Source organism: Myxine glutinosa, chromosome 10 (assembly GCF_964187855.1).
Source record: "Myxine glutinosa chromosome 10, kmMyxGlut1.1, whole genome shotgun sequence".
NCBI classification, from domain to species: Eukaryota; Metazoa; Chordata; class Myxini; order Myxiniformes; family Myxinidae; genus Myxine; species Myxine glutinosa.
In genome coordinates this window covers 61,798,979-61,824,156 of record NC_136270.1, presented here as the reverse complement: position 1 = coordinate 61,824,156, position 25,178 = coordinate 61,798,979, and the positions used below count along the sequence as shown (strand labels likewise).

General features: G+C 45.2%; 1 protein-coding gene across 3 annotated transcripts in view; it reads left to right on the top strand.

Annotated features, from left to right (window-relative positions):
* Positions 1 to 25,178, top strand: part of LOC137434170 (uncharacterized) — a 93,452-nt gene that overhangs the window by 43,717 nt on the left and 24,557 nt on the right. For 2 of the 3 annotated variants that reach the window (XM_078785723.1, XM_078785725.1), the window contains exons 3-7: positions 12,867 to 12,984; positions 14,982 to 15,091; positions 15,411 to 15,519; positions 18,658 to 18,748; positions 23,352 to 23,427. In XM_078785723.1, the coding sequence (XP_078641849.1) occupies positions 12,867 to 12,984; positions 14,982 to 15,091; positions 15,411 to 15,519; positions 18,658 to 18,748; positions 23,352 to 23,427 (504 nt within the window). The remainder of the gene's footprint in view (positions 1 to 12,866; positions 12,985 to 14,981; positions 15,092 to 15,410; positions 15,520 to 18,657; positions 18,749 to 23,351; positions 23,428 to 25,178) is intronic. The other variant, XM_078785724.1, reaches the window with a different exon arrangement.

Sequence of the window (25,178 nt, the reverse complement as noted above, 5' to 3'; positions counted from 1 at the left end):
TTCAGTCAACGGAGCATCTTCTCTTCTGGACTTGGTTATGACTAACTTCCCTGAAAATGTCTGCTGCTCTTCTTCTGCTCCAATCGGCTCTTCTGATCATGTGCTTGTTAAAGTGGACATCTCTCTGACCATTCTCAGAGAGCCTCCTCAGCGTCGACGAGTCTGGCATTTCACTCAGGCCAACTGGCACGGTCTTCAAGCAGCCATCAATCATCTGGACTGGTCTCCCATCTCTACCGCCTCTGACATCAACTCATCCTGGGAATTCTTCCAAAGTAAATTGCTCTCTCTCATGCACAGATTTATCCCATCTCGTCTTCAGTTGTCATACCCTTCCTCCCGTCCATGGTACACGGAATCTTGTGGTGAGGCTATTGCCCAGAAACAACTTGCTTTCGTCTCCTGGAAAGCAAAGCCAACGGAAGGAAATCTCATTTCCTTTCACAAAGCCCGAAACAAGTGTGTGTCCACCCTCAGGAGAGCCAGGAAACAATATCTCTCCGTTCTCAGGACCGAACTCTCTTATCTGTCTCCCTCTTCCAAATCCTGGTGGCATCTGGTCAAATCTGTTTCTGGTGTTTGTTCCCCCTCCATCCCCTCCCTCACCTCAAATGGCCACACGGCTGATTCCGCACGTGAAAAAGCTGAATGCCTCAACTCTGTGTTTGCCTCTAAATCTTGTGTCCCAAACCCATCCCTCTCTGTACCCACCGTACCCAGTCGTACCCAGCTGCTCCTGGACTCTGTGTCCTTTCCTCCTGACAAGGTGGAAAAGTTTCTGTCAACCCTCGACTCGGATTCTGCATCTGGACCTGACGGCATCAGCCCACGGGTCCTAAAATCCTGTTCTTCCGCTCTTTCACTCCCTCTCTCTGTTCTCTTCACCCTCTCTTTTGCTCAAGGTCATCTTCCATCTGCTTGGAAATCTGCCAACATCTCCGCTTTGCACAAAAAAGGTGCAAAAACAGATCCCAGCAACTACAGACCAATCAGCCTTCTCCCAATTATCAGCAAAGTCATGGAATCCATCATTGCTTCAGATATGAAATCTTTCCTCTTCTCCAATGGCTTGATCTCTGATCATCAATTTGGTTTCAGACCTGGACACTCTACTCTGGACTTGCCGCTTCTGCTTTCTCAACAATGGATGGAGGTCCTCAATGCCAAACAGGAAATTAGAGCAGTCTCCCTTGACATATCACGTGCCTTCGATACGGTCTGGCATCCCGCTCTGCTCACCAAACTCTCCTCTTTTGGTATCCATGGTAATCTCCACGCATGGCTGGCGGACTTCCTCTCTAGTCGTAGTCAACGTGTGGCCCTGAATGGGTTTCTCTCATCTCCTCTTCCTGTTCAGGCTGGAGTTCCACAAGGCAGTGTTCTGGGCCCTGTGCTTTTTCTGGTCTTCATCAATGATCTCTCTGACTCTCTTGAAAATCCTCTGTATCTCTTTGCTGATGACTCTACTCTCTGTCACTCCATTCTTCATCCCTCAGATCGGCAGTCTGCAGCCTTCTCACTCTCTGCAGACCTGGACAAAATCACAGACTGGGCAAACAAATGGAACATGTCTTTCAATCCTGACAAATCTCACACTCTTACGATGTCTCTCCGAAAAGACTGACTGGACAACCCTCCCATCCACTTTCTGAATATTCCTCTCCAAGAAGTTCTGTCACTCAAGCTTTTGGGTCTCACTATCTGCCATGATCTTTCCTGGGAAAACCACATTTCAAATCTGGCCTCCAAAGCCAGTCGCCAACTGGGCATCCTCCGTCGTGCGAAGTCCTTCCTTGGCACACCTGAGCTCCTCACCACATACAAGGCTTTCATCCGCAGCTCAATGGAATACTGCTCTCCCCTCTGGGCTGGTGCTCCTGCCTCACACCTAGCTCGTCTTCACGCTGTTGAAACCAAAGCATTCAGAATCATTGGAATCCCTCGTGATGAAGCTAACTCCAAGGGCCTCTCACTCACTCACCGCAGGCAGGTTGGTGGTCTTTCCGTCTTCTACCGACTCCTCTCTGGCCTTGCACCCCCAGCTCTCTCTGGGCTCTGTCCCGCAAATATTCCTACAGGTCGCACAAGATCTGCCTGCAACCCTCTCATGGTTAAACTGCCAAAATCAAGACTCTCTGCTCACCTTCACTCCTTCATTCCTCTTTTCTCCTGCCTCTCGAACAAACTCCCTCACTCTCTTCAATCCCACTCCACCCTCCAGGTCTTTAAAACAGCTGTTCACCACCATCTCTTATCTTCCCCCATCCAAAACCTTGATCTTTTCTACCCCCGCTAATTTCACCCCAATTCCTTTTGAAATATTTTTTTCACTTTTTTGAAATACCAACTTCTGTCCTGGAAGTCCTTGGTGTCCTTGTGTTTTATACTTCTCCCTCCCCCCCCACCCCACCCCACCCGTTCCCACGCCTCCTCCCCCCAAGCCCTCTCCCTTCACACATCTCCCTGCTCTCAAATGTTGTGTTTGTGTGCTTCCCCTTCTCTCCCCATCTTGTCTTCCGCTCCCTCTTTTTATATATTTTGTTTGTCTGGTTGATTTGTTTGTGAAGTGAATGTTAGCTCTTTCACGAGCCTCGATTCAGTATACAAAAAAAAAAAAAAAAAAAAAAAAAATTTGTACTTGATATCATATTTTTGATGCATTTGACATTTCATTATTTACGACTTATCTATGAAATGAAACTTCCATTTGTTTTACTTAGTTCTAACAGTTAAGTTTACATTTCTTTCCCATAACTCTATTTCCAAAGAGTGTCCATGAATGGTTTGTAAAAAGACAAGTCAAATAACAGTATTAACACCGAGATAAGATGTGGTTTATCAGTATTGGGTTGATATGAGCAATGTCATTCAATTAACGAAAAGTACCTTGTAAATTGTAATGTATGAAATAAAACGTACTTTCAGTGAAAATGTTATTGCCGCTAATGCCTACAATAAAATATATTTCAGATAAAATATGATTTCTCATGTAGTATTATTTCAAGTTAACAAAATGTGTTTTAAAGGTAATATATAGTGGCAACTCTTTAACATGAAGTTGTTTGGATCTTATGATTTAGTTCATGTTTAAAGGAATTATCAGGTTATATTATAATGTAGAAAATAAGTTTGGAATGAAAAAAAAAAACACTTCCGTGTTATCATGAATTTCGTGTTAACAGAGTTTGTGTTACGGAGTTGCCACTGTATTATACAGTGTTTTATACATATGCTTTATCTATCAAACACAATGGCACATTACATTTTTCTATAGATACATGTACCACAAGAGTCAGTCTGATTGAATGTGAATTGTATGAGAAGAAAATACAACATTTATCTACCAGTGAATTCATTGTTTCAAATTCAGTGAGATAACGACAAGTGAAGAAATGGAAGTTTTATGATTCTCATGTAATCAGACTGTGCTCATGTAGGCTTTAACAAACGGGACAAATAATTTGAAAGGTGGATGTGATTGGCTGCATTTTTAAAAAGTGCCAAATTAAAGAGCATTTTTCTGTACAAACAAGCAGGCCTAAGAAATACTTAATAAATAATTGTAATTCGTAGTTTCATATAGTTTCATTACACACTGTTATGATCGTTGGTTTCTCTATGAAGGGGCAGTGGGAAATTGCAATGATTACGAAACAGTGCATAAGAAACTATTACGAAGCTACGTATTTAAAGTAACAGTAAATCTACATGTACAATATGCTTGGTGGTACCACTTGGTGGTACCTCCCATTTGTGGTGGGAGGAGACCAAAATGGACATGTGGGAAGGAGTATGGACGGATATGAGGGAGTTCATGGGGGTTACGGATATGGTGTGAGAAATGGAGAAGGTGAAAGGATTTTGGACTTTGCTGATGGAGCTGGTTTGTTGATTTGTAATACTAAGTTCCAGAAAGAGGATATTAAGCTTGTTATATACACGTCAGGTGGGTCGACGCCAACCGTTGACTACCTGATGGTGTGTAGGAGAGATAGCGGGCACCTCCAGGACATAAAGGTGATCCCGGGGGAGGTGGGTGTTTCACAGCACCACTTGGTTGTCTGCGGCATGAGGGTGAAAGGTGTGAGGAGAGCTCGGCGGGTGAAGTACCAACCGAGAATGAAGGTGTGGAGGTTGAAAGAGGTGACAGTGAGGGAGGCATTAAAAGAGAGGCCGAGTATGGTCGCGGATGATGTGGTTGAGCTTGAAAGTGGTTGGAAGTCAATGAAAGTCTGTTGGGAGCCGTTGGTGAGGTATGTGGATGGACAAAAGGACCATCGAGGCATTCGGAAACATGGTGGTGGGATGTTAAAGTTGGAAAGAGGATTGACGAGAAGGGGAAGAAGTTCAAGGAGTGGCAGAAGACGAAGGGTACAGGGGCAGAAAAGGCAGAGCATGAAAGTTAGAAGGCTGCAAAGAAATGTAGCAAAGGCGTTGGAGGCATGTAGGAAAATGTTCGGAGAATGCTTGGATTCGGAAGAGGGTCAGAGAGTGGTTTTCAGGATTGCAAAGCAGATAGCGAAAGAGAGGTGCGATGTGATGCTGTGATGGGGGTGAGTTGCTTGAAGGATGAAGTGGGACAAATCGTTGTGGACCCAGATGGAATTAAAGGAAGATGGAAGAGATATATGGAAATGCTGTTGAATGCAGAGAATGAATGGGATGGCAACAGAGAGTAACCAAGGTTTAGGACCGGCAGAGAAGTTAACTGAGAAGGAAGTTGAGGAAGCGATAAAAGTAATGAAGAGTAGAAATGCAGGAGGGCCGACGAGAGTTGTGGGAGATATGTTGAAGGCAGCAGGACGTTGGGGTGTTAAGAGAATGACATGAATGAATGATGAATGATCGTTTCAAGGCCATTTTCCCCGCTAGAGCAGGGGTTAGCCTTGCGGGCCCCATGACAATCATGGTTCCCGGTTTGAGGAAATGTTTTTATGGCCGGATGCCCTTCCTGACGTCAACCCTTAATCGCCTCTTACGATGCGCAGGGATACGGTGTACCTATTCTAAACCGGGGTACACACCGGGATCATTCATCCCAGCAAGCTGGTACTCAATTTGCCGACCTCGGAAGGATGACAGGCTGAGTCAACCCCCTTGGCGTTAATTCAGCGATCGACCGGGATTTGAACCCAGGATCCTACGATCCCAAGCCATCACCCTAACCACTAAGCCAACACCACCTGTTAAGAGAATGACAGAGATCTGTAATCTGGTGGTGAAAGAAGGCCACATTCCAGTGGATTGGGAACTGAATACCCTCGTCCCTCTACACAAGGGGAAAGGTGACCCTCTGGACCAGGGGTCGGCAACCTTAGGCACGCGTGCCACCATTGGCACGCGGCAGCTAAGCATTGGCACACTGGTGAAAGCAGTGCCCTCTCCGCTGCTTGCCAACTCGCCTCTTGAACAGCCATTGGCTGTTGTGTGTGTTGCACTATAACAGTATTCCGGTGTGATGGTGCAGGGTGATGAGGTAGATGGATCAGAGCAGAGTCACCATTCCAATTCCAAATTATTTTACTGGAATAATAATCAAAGATGATTGATGAAAGATGAAAGATGAAATCAAAGATTTTTGACATTTGTTTCCAATGCAATACTTTGTAAATGAGTTACTGAAAGCAGTGTTTTGAAATGGGGTCCAAGCATATAATTTGTAACCTCATTAGGGACAAATTTTACAATGATAAAATGATCATTACAATATCCTGATTATGAGAGATAAATGTTTCTTTAAACTGTTGTTGCTATGCATGTAGCCTATATGGATGGAATAAAATTCCATGTCTGTTGGAAATATTTTTTTGATGTTGAGTCATAATTAAACTTAATGTTAAACTTAATGTTGATATGGCACACTAATTAACAAGAACATTTCAAACTGGCACTTCATGTCAAAAAGGTTGCCGACCCCTACTCTGGACTGTGGCTTGTATCGAGCGATAAAGTTATTGGAGCATGCAATGAAGGTATTGGAAAGGGTGTTGGAGAGGAGGACAAGGAAGAAAGTGAAGATCGACGAAATGCAGTTTGGATTTATGCCAGGAAGAGGAACGACAGACGCGCTCTTTATTGTAAGGCAGTTGCAGGAGAAGTGCATGGAGAAGAGGAAGAAGTTGTTTCTTGTGTTTGTTGATCTGGAGAAAGCATTCGATAGGGTTCCACGTGAAGTAGTGACATGGGCATTGAGGAAGTTAGGAGTGGAGGAATGGTTGATCAGAGTGGTGATGGCAATGTACGAGAGAGCGCGCACAGCTGTAAGGACGAAGGACGGGAACAGTGGTGAGTTTGAGGTGAAGGTGGGAGTGCATCAGGGGTCGGTACTAAGTCCACTACTATTTGTAGCTGTGATGGAGTTGCTGGCTCGGAATGTAAAGGAGGGTTTACCGTGGGAGTTGTTGTATGCAGATCTGGTGTTGATTGCGGAAAGTATTGATGGACTGAAGGAGAAGATGAACAAGTGGAAGGAATGTATGGAGACAAAATGTCTAAAGGTGAATATCGGAAAAACGAAGGTGATGGCAAGTGGTGAGGTGGAAAAAAACTGGGAAGTGGCCGTGTGCTGTGTGCAGGAAGGGTGTCGGAGTGAACTCGATTCCCAGTGTGGCAGCTACATTCAAGTGTCAGGTGTGCACAGAGGGGGCGGTAGATGGAGTTAATGTTGAGTTGGATCTTGTAGACGGCATGAAGCTGGAAGGTGTGAAAATATTTTGCTACCGAGGAGACATGCTGAATGGAGAAGGTGGATCAGACTCGGCAATGGTTGCTTGAGTGAAACGTGCATGGAAGAAGTTTCGGGAACTGAGTGGCGTGCTGACGAGGGGGGGGGGAGTGTCGTTGAAGCTGAAGGGAAAGGTGTATGCTGCGCTGCATGTGTGAGAAGTGTTATGATTTATGGGAGTGAGACATGGGTAATGAACGTGGAGCAGCAACGAAGGCTGGAAAGGGTGGAAATGCGAATGGTTCGGTGGAGTATCGTTGAGAGAAAGGAAGACAAATGATAAATTGCGAAAGATGATGGGAATAGAGCCTGTGATGGATGCTGTGAAGAGAAAGGTTGAGTTGGTTTGGTCATGTGTTGAGGAAGGATGAAAGTGACTGGTTGAGAGGAGTGATGGAAATGAATGTAGAAGGAAGTCGAGGACGGGGAAGACCGAGAAAGACTTGGCTTTCGGTGGTGGAAGAAGAAATGCAGACAAGGAGAGATGCAGAAAATAGGGCAAAATGGGGAAGATTGTCATGGGGCCCGCAAGGCTAACCCCCGCTCCAGCAGGGAAAATGGCCTTAAAATGCCTGTTGTTGTTGTGTTGTATAGATACTGGCCTCGCTATACACTTGCAGTGAGAGGGCGATTGCTCATGCGATATTCATCACAGCCTTTTTCGATGCTGAATTGTGAATAATGTACAACACACTGAGAGAAAGATCAAAATACAAGTAATTTTTTTTCTCCTCCCCGCGCCCTCTTTCTTTTGATCAAACTGTCTGGGGTATGCATTAGGAATGGGCCATTGCAAGAAACACTCAAAGTAAAGGTCTCCAATGCCTTTGTGTAATTGCTAATCAAAATGGGGCTTTCCATTGTCTTGGGATATCTGTGATTGCTAATCTATGGAGCAAAGACAAAAATGGATTGCTGGGAGATCCTGCCCTCCGTGCCTGGATAACCAGCGTCGCAAGTTGGCGTTTGCAGTTTCGACACGTGTGCCCATGATACACCCATACAAACAACCTTTTTATTTAGTTTGCATCACAAACCTTTCTGGGAGTTCCCTGAATCCACCATAGTTGGATTTATTGAAATCCGTTAATCAGTCCTCAGCCTGGTGTTGGCTTCGCGGTTATAGTGCTGGCTTGGGATCTTAGCATCCTGAGTTTGAATCCTGGTCGATCGCTGAATTAATGCCAGGGTGGTTGACTCAGCCTGTCATCCTTCCGAGGTCGGCAAATTGAGTACCAGCTTGCTGGGATGAATGATCCTGGTGTGTACCCCGATTTGGAAAAGGTACACTATCCCTGCGCATCATAAGAGGCGACTAAGTGTTGGCGTCAGGAAGGGTATCCGGCCATAAAAACATTGCCTCAAATGGGGAACCGCAAGAGGAGACTAGGGAGGAGCTGACAAAGCGCAAGAGGATTTGCGCTGGATCTGAGAAGAGGAGCTGATGAGGGCGTGAGTGATTGCGAGAGTTCTGAGAAGCCTGGAGGAGTGGGAACAGTGTCCTGTGGAGCTTGTGGTTTTTGTGAGGAGAACTCTTGAGTTCTGAGGAGAATTGAGAGGTGGAGAGCTTTAAGAAGGTCATCCTGCCTGCCTTACTTGGCCTTGGTTCTCATCTTTCCCCTTTGCATGGTCATCGTCCTGCTCGTCTCCTCATCTCTTTGTCGTCCTGTCTCATCCTCACCCTGCCCATTTCCTCGTTGCCTGCTACGTGCCCATCTTCCCCTCTCCCCCGCTGACACCAGAGCTAGGTCACACCTGCTTTTGACCCTCACCCTCACCCTGACTGTGTCTGGTAAGAGAGGGACATTAGATTTTATGGGATTTATTTTACCTCATTGTATATATTTATTATTTTTTGTTCAGGAATAAACCTGTTTGGTTATATAGCGTTAAGGTACTCGTGATTCTCCCGCACCTGAGGATGGGAGCCCCCGCTAGTCCTTGCATTTATCCTAGCCCCCACAAACAGTTCTCATCTTAAATATTTGGTTGCGTCATGAATCATAGGTGTACAGTACTAGTACCAACCAATTTGCAGAATTTCAACACCTTACAAAATCGTTTCTAAAGAATTGCCAAGTTCAATTATTTACGATCCTGTTTATATTTTTTCGTTTCTCTGCCTTAAATGATTTACAATCTTGCAGTAAATTTAAATAATTTTTTTTTTTTGTAAACTACCTTCTTTTATTGCGTCTGTCCAAAAACATACCTGCCGTTGAAGACTAATTGGATCAACAGCACAACCAAACAACTGGCATATCAGCTTGACTTAAATCATTTTCTCTGAGTAACGTAAGTCTGAGTAACTGCGTGTGGCCCGCATGAGTGGCTACCCCAGTTTCAACAGCCGCCAAGCTCCTGAAAGTACTCTTTGGGAAGCCAAGCTAAGTGCCGGCTGAAGGGGTTTATTTTCATTTTATCTTTCCCTTGACACCACCCCCCCCCCTCCACCCCCCACTCCCCAGAATTTCCATGTTTTAAACGTTTCCCGGTGTGTACCCTGGATAAGAATAGGTACACCGTATCCCTGCGTGTCGTAAGAGACGACTAAGGGGGTTGGCGTCAGGAAGGGCATCCGGCCATAAAAACATTGCCTCAAAAAAAAAGGGAACCATGACAATTACAACTACATATGGGCAGGGTACAGCCCGAAGTGGAGATCGGTTTCTGAGGTTTGGGACATGGAATGTAGGGACAATGACGGAGATCAGGAGAAGTGGTGGAAGTATTGGTCAGAAGAAGAGTGGACATATGTTGTGTGCAAGAGACGAGATGGAAGGGAAGTGGTGTGAGAATGGTGAAGGGTAGGCAGGGACAGAAATACAAGTTTGTGTGGCAAGGCTGCCCGGAGGGCGTGAATGGTGTTGGTGTCCTGTTTTCTGAGGAGTTTGTAGACAGTGTGGTGAGTGTGACTAGAGTGAGTGATAGGTTGATGATGGTGAAAATGATGATTGGAAAGCTCTTGGTGAACGTCATCTCGGGATATGCTCCGCAGGTTGGTCGAAGCGATGAAGAAAAGGACACGTTCTGGTGTGCGATAGAGAAGCTGATGGAAAACGTGAAAGATGAGGAAGTTGTTGTGGTGGGAGGAGACCTAAATGGACATGTGGGAAGGAGTATGGATGGTTTTGACGGAGTTCATGGGGGTTACGGATATGGTGTGAGAAATGGAGAAGGTGAAAGGATTTTGGAGTTTGCTGATGGAGCTGATTTGTTGATTTGTAATACTCAGTTCCAGAAAGAGGATAATAAGCTTGTTACATACACGTTAGGTGGGTCGACGACAACCGTTGACTACCTGATGGTGCGTAGGCGAGATAGGGGGCACCTCCGGGACACAAAGGTGATCCCAGGGGAGGAGGCTGTTTCACAGCACCACTTGGTTGTCTGCGACGTAAGGGTGAAAGGTGCGAGGAGAGCTCGGCGGGTGAAGTACCAACCGAGAATGAAGGTGTGGAGGTTGAAAGAGGTGACAGTAAGGGAGGCATTAAAAGAGAGGCTGAGTAGGGTCGAGGATGATGTGGTTGAGCTTGAAAGTGGTTGGATGTCAATGAAAGCTCGTCTGTTGGGAGCCGTTGGTGAGGTATGTGGATGGACAAAAGGACCACCGAGGCACTCGGAAACATGGTGGTGGGATGATGAAGTTGGAAAGAGGAGTGACGTGAAGAGGAAGAAGTTCAAGGAGTGGCAGAAGGCGAAGGGTACGGGAGCAGAAACAGCAGAGCATGAAAGTTATAAGGCAGCCAGGAAGGCTGCAAAGAAAGAGGTAGCAAAGGCGCAGGAGGCATGTAGGAAAATGTTCGGAGAACGCTTGGATTCGGAAGAGGGTCAGAAAGCAGTATTCAGGATTGCAAAGCAGATAGCGAAAGAGAGGTGTGATGTGATGGGGGTGAGTTGCTTGAAGGATGAAGTGGGACAAATCGTTGTCGACCCAGATGGAATTAAAGGAAGATGGAAAAGATATATGGAAATGCTGTTGAATACAGAGAATGAATGGGATGGCAACATAGAGAGTAACCCTGTTTTAGGACCGGCAGAGAAGATAACTGAGAAGGAAGTTGAGGAAGCGATAAAAGCAATGAAGGGTAGAAAAGCGGGAGGGCCGACGGGAGTTGTGGGAGATATGTTGAAGGCAGCAGGAAGTTGGGGTGTGAAGAGAATGACAGAGATCTGTAATCTGGTGGTGAAAGAAGGCCGCATTCCAGTGGATTGGGAACTGAGTACCCTCGTCCCTCTATACAAGGGGAAAGGTGACCCTCTGGAGTGTGGCTCGTACCGAGCGATAAAGTTATTGGAGCATGGAATGAAGGTATTGGAAAGGGTGTTGGAGAGGAGGATAAGGAAGAAAGTGAAGATCGACGAAATGCAGTTTGGATTCATGCCAGGAAGAGGAACGACAGACGCGCTTTTCATTGTGAGGCAGTTGCAGGAGAAGTACATGGAGAAGAGGAAGAAGTTGTTTCTTGGGTTTGTTGATCTGGAGAAAGCATTCGATAGGGTACCACGCAAAGTATTGACATGGGCATTGAGGAAGTTAGGAGTGGAGGAATGGTTGATCAGAGTAGTGATGGCAATGTACAAAAGAGCGCGCACAGCTGTAAGGACGAAGGACGGGAACAGTGGTGAGTTTGAGGTGAAGGTGGGAGTGCATCAGGGGTCGGTACTAAGTCCATTACTATTTGTAGCTGTGATGGAGGTGCTGGCTCAGAACGTAAAGGAGGGTTTACCGTGGGAGTTGTTGTATGCAGATGATCTGGTGTTGATTGCGGAAAGTATGGATGGACTGAAGGAAAAGATGACCACGTGGAAGGAATGTATGGAGACAAAAGGTCTGAAGGTGAATATCGGAAAGACGAAGGTGATGTCAAGTGGTAAAGCATGTGGTGAGGTGGAAAGAACTGGGAAGTGGCCCTGTGCTGTGTGTAGGAAGGGTGTCGGAGTGAACTCCATTCAATGTACAATGTGCGCTGAGTGGGTTCATCAAAAATGTAGTGGTCTGAGAGGGTCATTAACCAGTGTGGCAGCTACATTCAAATGTAAGGTGTGCACAGAGGGAGCTGCAGATGGAGGAAATGTCGAGTTGGATCTTGGAGATGGCGTGAAGCTGGAAGGTGTGAAAACATTTTGCTACCTCGGAGACATGCTGAATGGAGAAGGTGGATCAGACTCGGCAACGGTTGCTCGAGTGAGATGTGCATGGAAGAAGTTTCGGGAACTGGGTGGCGTGCTGATGATGAGGGGAGTGTCGTTGAAGCTGAAGGGAAAGGTGTATGCTGCATGTGTGAGAAGTGTTATGATTTATGGGAGCGAGACATGGGTAATAAACGTAGAGCAGCAACGAAGGTTGGAAAGGGTGGAAATGCGAATGGTTCGGTGGATGTGTGGAGTATCGTTGAGAGAGAGGAAGACAAATGATGAATTGCGAAAGATGATGGGAATAGAGCCTGTGATTGATGCTGTGAAGAGGAACAGGTTGAGATGGTTTGGTCATGTGTTGAGGAAGGATGAAAGTGACTGGTTGAGAAGAGTGATGGAAATGAATGTAGAAGGAAGCAGAGGACGGGGAAGACCGAAAAAGACTTGGCTAAAGATGGTGGAAGAAGAAATGCGGGCAAGGGGGTTAACAAGGAGAGATGCAGAAAATAGGGCAAAATGGAGAAGATTGTCATGGGGACCGCAAGGCTAACCCCCGCTCTAGCAGGGAAAATGGCCTTTAAAATGCATGTTGTTGTTGTTGTTGAGTAACCTGCTGGGGCCTGTTTGAGCGTTTCAGCTTGCTTGTTACAGGCCCAAAGGTGACATGACTATGGTGACGAGGAAATCAAGTCTGCTCCTCATCCCCGCCCCAAAGGGGTGCCGTAAACGAGACTTTTATTCGATTGACTTTGAGAAATGCTTGCACCATCATGCATACCATTGTTTGATTTATTCATTTTGATGTTTTGTTGAACTTCCAAATGACAGCTGAATAGATTGCTGGCTTGCCCTGGGTATTACTGAAAAACGTGAAGACAAAAGTTTTCTAAATTTATATTTTTTCAGTGTGATTTTTCAATAGATATTTTGTAAGCTTTTGTTATTGAGATGTGCTGTCATTTTTACTGCATATTCAACTCCCATGCACCCTGTGCGTCGATAGTCATCGCAGCAACAAGGGAAGCAGCACAGACATGCAGAGCAGGTGATAAGAACTACTGTGGAAAAACCATCTTGTCGCATGCAACTGCGTTCATGTTCTCGGAAAAACACTTCTCATGGTGAGAAAATATTTGTGTACGAATGCAAGGGGAATGACCCGTCAAGGTGGGGGGTTGGGGGGCGGGGCTGTGTGTGCATGTGCCAAAGTTGTGGTATAGAAAAATTACCTTGATTGTAGAGGTAATGAAAACATTTTCTTTTCCATTCCCACTTCCTGCAAATTACGAATAAATACGTATTGCATGCAGAGTAAAGGAGATGGACCCTGTGTGCAGATAGGGTTGGGGAAGGAGGTAGATCTTTGGGAAGGGCGTTGGTTGATATTGGGGAAGGAGGATGTATAAATAAAAAAAACCACCTTTAGAGGCCATTTTTCCCCGCAAGCGGGGGTTGGCCTTTTTCGGGAACTGTGGTTGTTGTTGTTTTTCGGTCCCCTTTTTGAAGCAATGTTTTACAGCCGGATGCCCTTCCTGACGCCAACCCTTTTTGCCGCCTTTAACGACAAGCAGGGAATTACCAGTGAACTGGTACTCAATTTGCCGACCTCGGAAGGATGACGGGCTGAGTCAACCCCCCTGGCGGTAATTCAGCGATTGACCGGGATTCGAACCCAGGATCCTAGGATCCTAAGCCGGCACCCTAGCCGCTAGCCCAACACCAGGGATGGAAAGAAAGTAGATCTTGTAATGTCCGGATTGTTGGACTTGATGTACTTCTTTTTTGATGTTCAGTCTTGATGTGTGTCGTCAGTGGCGTGGTCAGGGCCAAATAATGTCCCACCAAATTTTTCCAAAACATTCATAAACATAAGGGATGACCTTACAGACTGAGGGTGGGGGTGGAGGATGTTAAAATTGCTTCATTGGATTGTGAAGTGGCATTGAAACCTTACCCAACCTCTCCATTGCACTGTGTATCCTGTGTTTCAATTGTCAGTCATAGCTTTTGCAAGCAAAAACCCGTCAAGAATTACCTCGTGGAGAGGAAGGCTCAGCAACTTGACAATCTTGTCCATCGAAAGATGTGGCCCATAAAATCAACTTTGATGAAAGCTTGATTGGGCCACACTTCAGATGAGAAGAGTGATTTGTAGGTCTGCATACTTGTTAGGTCGATAGCCCAAGGTGACTGACTATAAGATGATATACTGAATGAAGAATTAAACAAACGGTTCCAACATTTTATTACCTCCACCACCTAAGGTGGATGGAGGTTATGTTTTCACCCCTTTGTCTGTCTGTCTGGCTGTCTGTGAACTAGATATCTCAAAAAGTTATGGCCATATTCGGACGAAACTTTGTGGACAGGTTGCATATGTGACACGGACAAATCGATTTGATTTTGGTGAAGATCTGAATATGGATTCAGATATGAGAATTTTATTCTTAAGTGATTCTTCACCATTGGGAGATCGGACGAAAAGCGAGATATAACATATTTTTAAAAGGTTGTGGACGAGTTATGACAACTTGGGGGATGAGTTGGTTCGAACTTGGATTAGATTTTGGTTGAGGTCTGAATCCAGATCCAGCCTTATCAGTGGGATACAAAACATGAATTGTTCAGCTTGACGGAAGTATGCTCTCCACCGAGTGCCGTTCTAGTTTGTATGTTTTCTTTCTATTCCTCTTGGAGAAAGGGGATGGACACGTTTTTGAGCACTTAGTGCTCCCCCAGACCCACCTAGCTGGATGGGAGGACTCCTTCCATGCCCCTACCTAAGGCCTTATGTGACTCGATGTACTCATTTGGTGTCAGTGGTAGACTGGGCTGCTGGACAATCGAATGCAGCTTTGGACCACAGGAAATTGTTTTTGTTTCTCACCAAAGGCCACCAAAGCCACTCGAAGATTGGAAATGCATTGGCTTGAAGTGATGTCCCAACCTCCCCCCCCCCCCCCCCCCTCAGCAAAATGGAGTTGTTTCACTCCACAACTTTGGGTGTTGACATTTGGCCCTTGGTGCCACATACCCTCACTACACCACTGACGTTTATTATGAATCTTTTTTTTTTTAATGCATTTATTTATTTATCCAATTTAACATTGTACTTTAGATCAAAACTCGACAAGGATTATTTCAGATCGCCTGGAGATGAAGCCGCAGCCGATCACACAGGATTTGAATGAAACTCCGCTGCAGACAACTCCGCTGCAGACAACTTTGGTGTGTGCCTGACAATATTTGGAAGCTTGAGTCTTCCTTTTCCTTGTCAAGGATGTACTGTTCAAATAAAATGAGAGAATGTGGTGTTCAGTCTAAAGTTAAACTTGACTCACCATCTTTTATTTGTGGAAATATTATCGATCATGTATTTATTGACCCAAGCTAGAAGCAGAATGAATGAAATATTAACAGGAGGAAGTAATGAATGAGCAATGTTGATTTGATTAAAGATTTTGAGTGCATTGGATTAAATGATTGCATGAATACGTAAAGGTTACCTTTTGTACACTTGTGTTGCTAAATCGCATCTGTTTCCCAGAGAGTTATGCCTCTGGAGAGTGGGCCATCTTTTCGCATTCCTGAAACATTAACTTCGACTTTTTTGGAGACCAGTGCGCCAAGTCCGGCATGTGCCTCGTCATGTACAGGTGAAGGTTTTGAATGGTGAGAGATTTGTGTACAATAAAAGTCAAAAAAGAATTTTAAAAAAAAAAATATATTTTTTGTATAGAGTCCAGGTTCGTGAAAAAGGCAAGAACACTGAACGGATCAGGATGTAACATGCCAAAAGCAACAGTAGAGAGAGGGCAGATTTGAAGCAGATTTGAAGGCCAAGATAGTGAGAGGTGGTCAAACAATGGGGGCAAGAAAGACACATGGGGTGGACAAGATACAGAAGAATGGCCATGCAAGACCAGAAAGGAGGTGCTAGAAGATAGAGCCCACAGACCTGTCTGTGATGGTGAAGTGGTAGACCCATAGACTCGGTTTCATCGTGGGATATTTCAGTCTTGAAGTCGTTTCCACCGGATCAAGCTGAAGCAGAGGAGCCAGCCCAGAGGGGAGAGCAGTACTCAATCAAGCTGCGCAATTGAAGGCCTTAAAGGTGGATACGAGTTCAGGTGTGCCAAGGATGGACTTTTACGCCCAGCCCTCGTGGCGAGTCCAGAAGGCCAAATACCAGAGTGTGGGCCAATTTTTTAACATCTTCAAACAAAACTTTGTATGTGCAATCAACATAGGGGGATGCATGTGTGAGTGTAATTTAAAACCTCAATCAATGCCGAAGACCACTTAATTGAATAAGGCCCTGGTGTGATGAAATCAAATTGGCTGTTGATGATAAAATTAAATGTGTCAATTGTGTAAAAAAAAAAAAAAAACAAGTGTAAATATTATTCCTCCGTGCCAAAATCGACGGATGTACTATGTTTTTGGGATGTCAGTACGTCCATGATGGGGTTTTAGTTGACCTGGAACGAAGTTCAGGGGAGCTTATGCGATGGCGTGTTGTCAGTCCGTAAACACTTGAAACTTCTCTGAAACTGCTGATGGGATTGTGACCAAATTTGGCACAAATGATATTTGTTTTGTTGTGACTAAAGTTTGTTCACGGCATTAAAACCATCGGGACCTAAGGTGGTCTACCGGGGGTCAAAGTGGATCCAGGAACCCAAACCCTTTGGGAGGTTTGACCTCCCAAAATAGGAATTGGCTTTCTTCTCTGAAACTACACACACAATTTTGATGAAACTTGACCATCACCCATTATGTACCAAAGATTGTTCACGGCATTAAGAAAATCAGGGTTTGTGGGGTTTTAAGAGGGGAATTTGAGCCCCCACCCCCAAAGTAGGCATTTGCTCTCGTCTTTGAAACTCCATGGTTCTCAATGCACCTGCTTGAACGAAAGGTTTGTTATAAATGAAAAGGTAATGCAATTTTAATACAAGGAACATGGATGGTGGTGGTTGCTCATGCACATTTAGGTTAAACATGAATAATAATCCCAAATTGTCTTTGAAAAGTGCATGCTCTCACCGTGGCCAATTTCCTGCTTTGCATTCACACTCTAGCATTATCTGAAGCAGGTGAGAGTGCGGTGTTTTCACATGAGGCAAAGTGCTGCCTTTAGCAAGGTTTATTTATTATTCTTTGTCATTGTATGCATTTTCAACACTGTGCATTAAGATATTACTGTTTTGGTGAATTTTGTGCAAAGTTGCTTTATTTTAATCGTATCGTATTAATCGTATCGAGCGATAAAGTTATTGGAGCATGGAATGAAGGTATTGGAAAGGGTGCTGGTGAGGAGGATAAGGAAGAAAGTGAAGATTGACGAAATGCAGTTTGGATTTATACCAGAAAGAGGAACGACAGACGTGCTTTTTATTGTGAGGCAGTTGCAGAAGAAGTACATGGAGAAGAGGAAGAAGTTGTTTCTTGGGTTTGTTGATCTGGAGAAAGCATTCGATAGGGTTCCACGCGAAGTATTGACATGGGCATTGAGGAAGTTAGGAGTGGAGGAATGGTTGATCAGGGTAGTGATGGCAATGTACAAAAGAGGATGATGCGCACAGCTGTAAGGATGAAGGATGGGAACAGTGGTGAGTTTGAGGTGAAGGTGGGAGTGGAGTGCATCAGTACTAAGTCCACTACTATTTGTAGCTGTGATGGAGGTGCTGGCTCGGAACGTCAAGGAGGGTTTACCGTGGGAGTTGTTGTATGCAGATGATCTGGTGTTGATTGCAGAAAGTATGGATGGACTGAAGGAGAAGATGAACAAGTGGAAGGAATGTATGGAGACAAAAGGTCTGAAGGTGAATATCGGAAAAACGAAGGTGACGGCAAGTGGTAAAGCATGTGGTGAGGTGGAAAGAACTGGGAAGTGGACGTGTGCTGTGTGCAGGAAGGGTGTCGGAGTGAATTCCATTCAATGTACAATGTGCGCTGAGTGTGTTCATCAAAAATGTAGTGGTTTGAGAGGGTCATTAACCAGTGTGGCATCTACATTCAACTGTAAGGTGTGCACAGAGGGAGCTGCAGATGGAGGAAATGTTGAGTTGGATCTTGGAGATGGCGTGAAGCTGGAAGGTGTGAAAACATTTTGTTACCTCGGAGACATGCTGAATGGAGAAGGTGGATCAGACTCGGCAACGGTTGCTCGAGTGAGATGTGCATGGAAGGAGTTTCGTGAACTGAGTGGCGTGGTGACGAGGAGGTGAGTGTCGTTGAAGCTGAAGGGAAAGGTGTATGCTGCATGTGTGAGAAGTGTTATGATTTATGGGAGCGAGACATGGGTAATGAAAGTAGAGCAGCAACGAAGGGTGGAAATGCGAATGGTTCGGTGGATGTGTGGAGTATCGTTGAGAGAGAGGAAGACAAATGATGAATTGCGAAAGATGATGGGAATAGAGCCTGTGATGGATGCCGTGAAGAGAAACAGTTTGAGATGGTTGGGTCATGTGTTGAGGAAGGATGAAAGTGACTGGTTGAGAAGAGTGATGGAAATGAATGTAGAAGGAAGTGGAGGACGGGGAAGACCGAGAAAGACTTGGCTAAAGATGGTCGAAGAAGAAATGCGGGCAAGGGGGTTAACAAGGGGAGATACAGAAAATAGGGCAAAATGGAGAAGATTGTCATGGGGACCGCAAGGCTAACCCCCGCTCTTGCAGGGAAAATGGCCTTAAAATGCCTGTTGTTGTTGTTTGTGCTGTTGTGATTCACAATACTTGCATGTTTTTGGATTGGCATTTGTTATTTTAACAAGCACTCTGTAATTGCAGTTCGTCTTATTGGGAAGAACAGGACAGCCAAAGATGTGACAGAGCTGGATGTCCTACTGACACGCATGGAAGATGACTTTGCTGAGTACCGGTAATTATTTTTTCCAAGATTCGGTGTCATAATAGAGTGTCTACTCGAGTCTGAGTTAAATCAATCGAATCCTGGCCGATTCATGCCAAAGACTTTTAAATGGTATGTGCTGCTTCTTTGCTTTATGTTCAGCATTTACAAAGGACAAAACGTGCAAAAACCACCATAGGTTGGTTATAATAGTGTTGGCTTTGATGGGCCAAATGGCCTCTTCCTGTGTCGAGGTTCCTTGCATGGGTTGTAGTAGTAGTAGCAGTAGTAGTAGTAGTAGTAGTAGTAATAACTGCTCTTGTCTGCTGTCTCGTTGTACATCAAACATTTGAAAGCAGGAAGTTGTAAACATCATATCACAACATATGGTAACTGCTTGTGGGGAGGGGGAGTGGGTGTTATTATCCTGAGTGTCCTGAGGGGGTGCTCAGAGGGAAAATAGATGTTATCTTTGATTATAAATCCCATAGCAGATGAGCCCGCCCTATGGGCAATTTTGAACGAAGCGTGCAACATGTTGTCCTGACACGGCCCATTATTTTGGTCATAAAGGCAACAGACCGCTGCCTCGGTCGCACCTGAAAATTAAATTAACCTGGGTTGCGTATTTGAAGCGCAAACATGCATACTGCTTATGTAAATACATAATACATTTTGGTTATGTGGCTTGGAAAATTGCAATTGCACCTCCCCTCTTCTCCCCCAAGGAAGAAAATGCTAAGAGGTGAAATTTTCTTCCCCCAAAATTTGATGGCATCGCAACGAAACTTGCGCACGTACAATTTCAGGGTGCCCTCATTAATCCCTGAGTTTCAGCTTCCGAGGTCAAATCTTCTCGGAGGAGTAGATCATACATACATGATGACGACCACTCCTTTTTGCATCGTGATTATGCATAGGGCTGCCGAAGCAGTTTCCTGCGATATCGGGCACAATGCTGGACAGGTCATCACTCCAACGCAGGATATTCGAATGGCTCATTCATCCCAGCAAGCTAGTACTCATCTTTCTGACTCGGAACTCCCAACTGGTGTTAATTCAATGGAATGGCAGGGGCTTGAACTTCGGATGCTGAAATGTTGAGCCAGCCACCTTAACCGCAAAGCCAACACCAGGCTTTCACATATATGTATATACATATCGATATACATCTCTATATATAAAGGAGGTGTGTGTGTGTGTGTGTGTGTGTGTGTGTGTGTGTGTGTGTGTGTGTGTGTGTGTGTGTGTGTGTGTGTGTGTGTGTGTGTGTGTGTGTGTGTGTGTGTGTGTGTGTGTGTGTGTGTGTGTGTGTGTGTGTGTGTGTGTGTGTGTGTGTGTGTGTGTGTGTGTGTGTGTGTGTGTGTGTGTGTGTGTGTGTGTGTGTGTGTGTGTGTGTGTATGTCTGCTTATAACTCAAGAACGACACATCGGAGAAAAGTTTTAGACACAGATTCGGAATCAGCATAAAATCCCGGTGGTTTTAGGCGACGTTTTCTTTTAATATCAATGGTTTAAAAAAACCACGCCAGCTGCAATTCCATGGTGTAGTTTGTGGCGGCGCTAGACGTTCGGGGTGTATTGCAATGGTTTGTCGGGTTTGGCTGTGGGTCCAGAATAGCTCCCATTTCCTTGTTCTTCCACTTTTATTTTGATTCTTCTGTAACAACGCCTTCCTTATCTACCTTATATCCCCCCGACGAGGCCTCTACATAATTTCATGCGGCAGAATTTCGTGCATTTTGAGTGAAAGAAGTGAGACGAAGTTGTTGTAGGAGGAAGAAGAGGCGCGGTCACTGTGGAGGCCTCGATCGTGAGTGGAAATGGCGGGAATTGTGTTTGTATCGCAAAGTAAAGGATCTGCATTCATTTCTGAACTTGCATTGGTGGATTGTTATACATCTGCATTATTTTTCATAAAAAAACTTTATGTTGAACTTGAAGGCTCCAAGCACGGACTATATATATAGCCCTCATTGAGGTAAAAATAAAAGTAAAAAGCCTGCTATCGCTTGCCAAGCTAGCCGTTCCCCTCTCCCCCTCCCCCTCCCCTCCCCTCCCCCTCCCCCTCCCCTCCCCCTCCCCTCCCCTCCCCCTCCCCCCCTCCCCTCCCCCTTCCCCCTCCCCTCCCCCTCCCCCCTCCCCTCCCCCTCCCCCCCCCTCCCTCCCCCCTCCCCCTCCCTCCCCCCTCCCTCCCCCTCCTCCTCCCCTCCCCCTCCCCCCTCACCTCCCCCTCCCCCTCCCCTCTCCCTCCTCTCCCTGCCCCTCCCCCCTTCCCCTCCCCCTCCCCCCTCACCTCCCCCTCCCCCCTCCCCTCCCCCTCCCCCCTCTCCTCCCCTGCCCTCCTCTTCTCCCCTCTCCTCCTCCCCCTCCCTCCTCTTCTCCCCTCTCCTCCTCCCCCGCCCTCCTCTTCTCCCCTCTCCTCCTCCCCCTCCCTCCTCTTCTCCCCTCCCCTCCTCTTCTCCCCCCCCTCTTCTCCCCTCCCCACCCTCTCCTCCCCTCCCCCCCGTTCCCTCCCCTCCCCTCCCCTTCCTCCTCCCCTCCCTTCCCCCGCCCGGCAATGCCGGGTACTTCCCATGGCCAGCTGTACGTGGGCTGCTCGAGGGTTGGAAAACCAAGCAATCTTTATGTCTTGGCACCAAGTAAGAAAACCAGAAATGTTGTATACCAAGAGGTTTTGAGAAATTGAAAATTGACAAAATGTCATGTAGGAAATGTACTGTGATATTGCTCTAAAATATACATGTTCTTTTCATCATATATTTGTATTATTCTTATTCAACCCGGCGAAGCCGGGTACCTCAGCTAGTATAATATATGTGGAGGGTATATATAATATATATAATATACATATTGGTAAATATACATGCATATAATATATATAATATATGTAATATACATATAATATATCGATATACCATAGCCTGGTGTTGGCTTAGCGGTTAGGGTGCCGGCTTGGGATCCTAAGATCCTGGGTTCGAATCCCGGTCGATCGCTGAATTAACGCCAGGGGGGTTGACTCAGCCTGTTGTCATCCTTCCGAGGTCGGCAAATTGAGTACCAGCTTGCTGGGATGAATGATCACGGTGTGTACCCCGATTTAGAATAGGTACACCGTATCCCTGCGCATCGTAAGAGCGTGACCAAGGGTTGGCGTCAGGAAGGGCATCCGGCCATAAAAACATTGCCTCAAACAGGGAGGCCTCTACAGGTGTTTTTTTTTAAAACAGGGAACCATGATTGTCATGGGGCCCGCAAGGCTAACCCCCGCTTTAGCGGGGGAAATGGCCTCAAAACGATCATTCATTCATTCATTCATATGTGGAGTGAAATTAGGAAAAAGCGATTTTTATTTATTTATTTATTGATTTTAAATAAAATGGGCTACACAAGGCTTCTTTTTTTGTATACAAGATCAGGGCTCGTGTAAGAGCTAACGTCAATCACAAAAAAAAACAATCGGGCAAACAAAACCTACAATGAAGGGAGCGGGAGACAAGATGGGGGGGGGGGGGGGGGGGAAGAGGAAAGCACACGAGCACACAAGTACAACAGCAGAGAACAGGGACATCGGAAGATTTGGGGGAAGGAGGCATGGGAGGGGGATGGGGGTCGGGGGGGGGTGGGGGGGGGTCGGAGAGGTATAAAACCTCTGGCTACAAAATGGATGGCTACAAAATTCACATGGCATTAGGTAAAATGGCTACAAAATTCATTTTTTCACTCTTAAAGGAAATGATTGTACGTCTGATTTCATTTTACACTGTCCAGGGACATCGGTCACAATGTTTTTAGATTCTGATTCGACTTTTATTGTACATTTTTAACATGTGTACATACAACATGGAATCCTGGTTTATTTAACAGTGAATTAAGATATGACCTCTGCTGAAAGGATGACCTCTGATGTACCCACACTTGCCTCTAAGCTGTCTAGCCTGTGTTTGAATCTCGGCACACGCACACACGCATTTTTTATATATTTTTATTTTTTCATTCCCTCCCCCCCACTGGTACTCCACTCTTGCAATATTTTCCCTCTTTGAGTCTCATCGTCAGCTCAGGATACATGCATTCTTTCAGTAAACTCACCTCGTTAAAGGCCAGAAGGTCTTGGTTGGCATACAAAAGGATAGCTCATTTGGTCACGTGCTCCCATGTGAGCTGGCTGTTTACAATTTGTATGTAACTGTTAAGGTGGTTGGCTTAGCATCTCAGGTCCTGAGTGCAAGCTCCAGCCATGCTAAAATAACATTAGCTGGAGGTTACCAGAGCCTGCTTGCCTTCTGAGGTCAGAAAATGAGTACCAGCTTGCTGGGAAAAGTGAGCCATTCAAGTATCTTGGAGTGGCAACCCATCCAGGATTGCACCCCCTCGTCAATGAAACTGCCTTGACAGTCTTATGCACCTGATAGTATGAGGAAGATTATCATAATCGTTGTAAAATAACTATCAATTTTCAAATGAATGTACGGTACTTTCTTTTATTTTGTTTTATTTTTTTCATGGGCCCAAAATTTCTACACGAGTCATCAGGCTTGTGCATGTTGCCATAAAATATCACGATGAGTTTTATTTTTAAATTCAACCTTGTTAACCTTTTCTTCTCCCTCTCCTGCATGGATTACACCAGAAAGTCTTTGGATGACGATGCATCTGCTCTAATTGAGGATGTTCTGAACACTTTAGAGAGAGTGTTCAGCAAGGCGGTGAGTTTTGTTATTGTAAACTTGCAACAACTAAGCGATTTTCTTTCACCTCTCCCTCCCCTTTTCATGGGCCCCCTTGAGCCCTGGTGTTGGGCTCGTGGCTAGGGTGCCAGCTTAGGATCCAAGGATCCTGGGTTCGAATCCCGGTCGATCGCTGAATTAACGCCAGGGGGGTTGACTCAGCCTGTCATCCTTCCGAGGTCGGCAAATTGAGTACCAGTTCACTGGTAATTCCCTGTTTGTCGTTAAAGGCGGCAAAAAGGGTTGGCGTCAGGAAGGGCATCCGGCCGTAAAACATTGCTTCAAAAAGGGGACCAAAAAACAACAACAACCACGGTCACTGAAAAGGCCAACCCCCGCTTTGCGGGAAAAAATGGCCTCTAAACGGTGGTTTTTTTCTCCCTCCCCTTCATTGTAAAATAAAACTTGCTTATGTAAATGTCTAAAAAGTAAGTTGATTTTGCTTCCACATCCGAAGGCTGGATGGATTGTTTTTGGATTGTGCATCTGTCAATTATTAGGTTATTTCTCCGAAATAACCTCATAGTCTGCGTCCTGGTGTCTATCTGTATGTATGTCCGTTAACATTTGACTAAAACAACATCTCACAAACAACCCGACCGATTATAATGGACCAAATTTGGTACGATGCATCAGGACAGCAAAGTCTCTTGGGTTGTACTCCCCATCTGGATCTGCTTATTTATAGGGGTTTTTTGCCCCAAATATTGGCATTTCATTCAAATGTCTTGTTCTCAGAAACCGTTAACTGGATCCAGATCAAATTGGCCATGTGGCATAGTGATTGACATATCCTCAAATTGTATTCCCCATGGCCATATCTCCCCTGGGAAGGGAGCCATGGGCTCTCTCTCTCCTCATCCCGCATATTCACAAAAACATATTTTAACACAAACTACATGGCCGATTATGGACCAAATTTGGTACAATACATCCGAACATTATGGGTGGGGGGGCTCAAATTCATTCAATTTATTTGAAAATCTTCTCAAACTGTGGGGAAATAGCTATCAGTCCCCCATGCCCACAGGGCTATTTATTTTCTTGCTACCATAACTTGTGCACCACAAAGGGGATTTCAACCAAATTGGGCACAAATATGGACTGTAATACAAAAATCAACTGATTTGATTTTGGGTTCAAAAGGTCATTTTTGCATTCAAAAGACCAAAGGTAATGTCCCTTTTGAAAACCATATTGCAGACTATAACTTGGAAGCATCTGATCATTTTCCTTTTCTCACACTCAGGTGACCATTACTTTAATGTGACCTTTTAATTGAGATGTAACATGGGTGGAGGCATATCCATGGATGCATTTGCATCTGATTCTGTTTTCGAGTTTTTCTTCCTGCTTTACCCTACTTGCACTGCTCAAATGTCAAAACCTCGCCAATACATTGCGTGTACTTTGTGCCACGTATAAGCAGCCGGTGGTTTTGTTTTCCACGAATACTTTTGCCATCGATATGATGAGCCACTGTGCCAAGTCCAAATGCTTATCTGAAAACTGAACTTCAGCTGGTAAACTTTTTTTTTTCCATGACAAACTTGATATTCATTGAAAAAAAAAAGAAAAAAAAAAGAATTTCTTCAGATGGATAACGTTAAGAATTCTTAGTTGAGAGACTGATGTGCTTTTGTTTGAAATTGAAGGCTTGTGACAAAGTATGCCATTATCTTATTTATCGTGATGCAATGTCTGAAGGTGTATTTGTGGCCAGGTTTAAT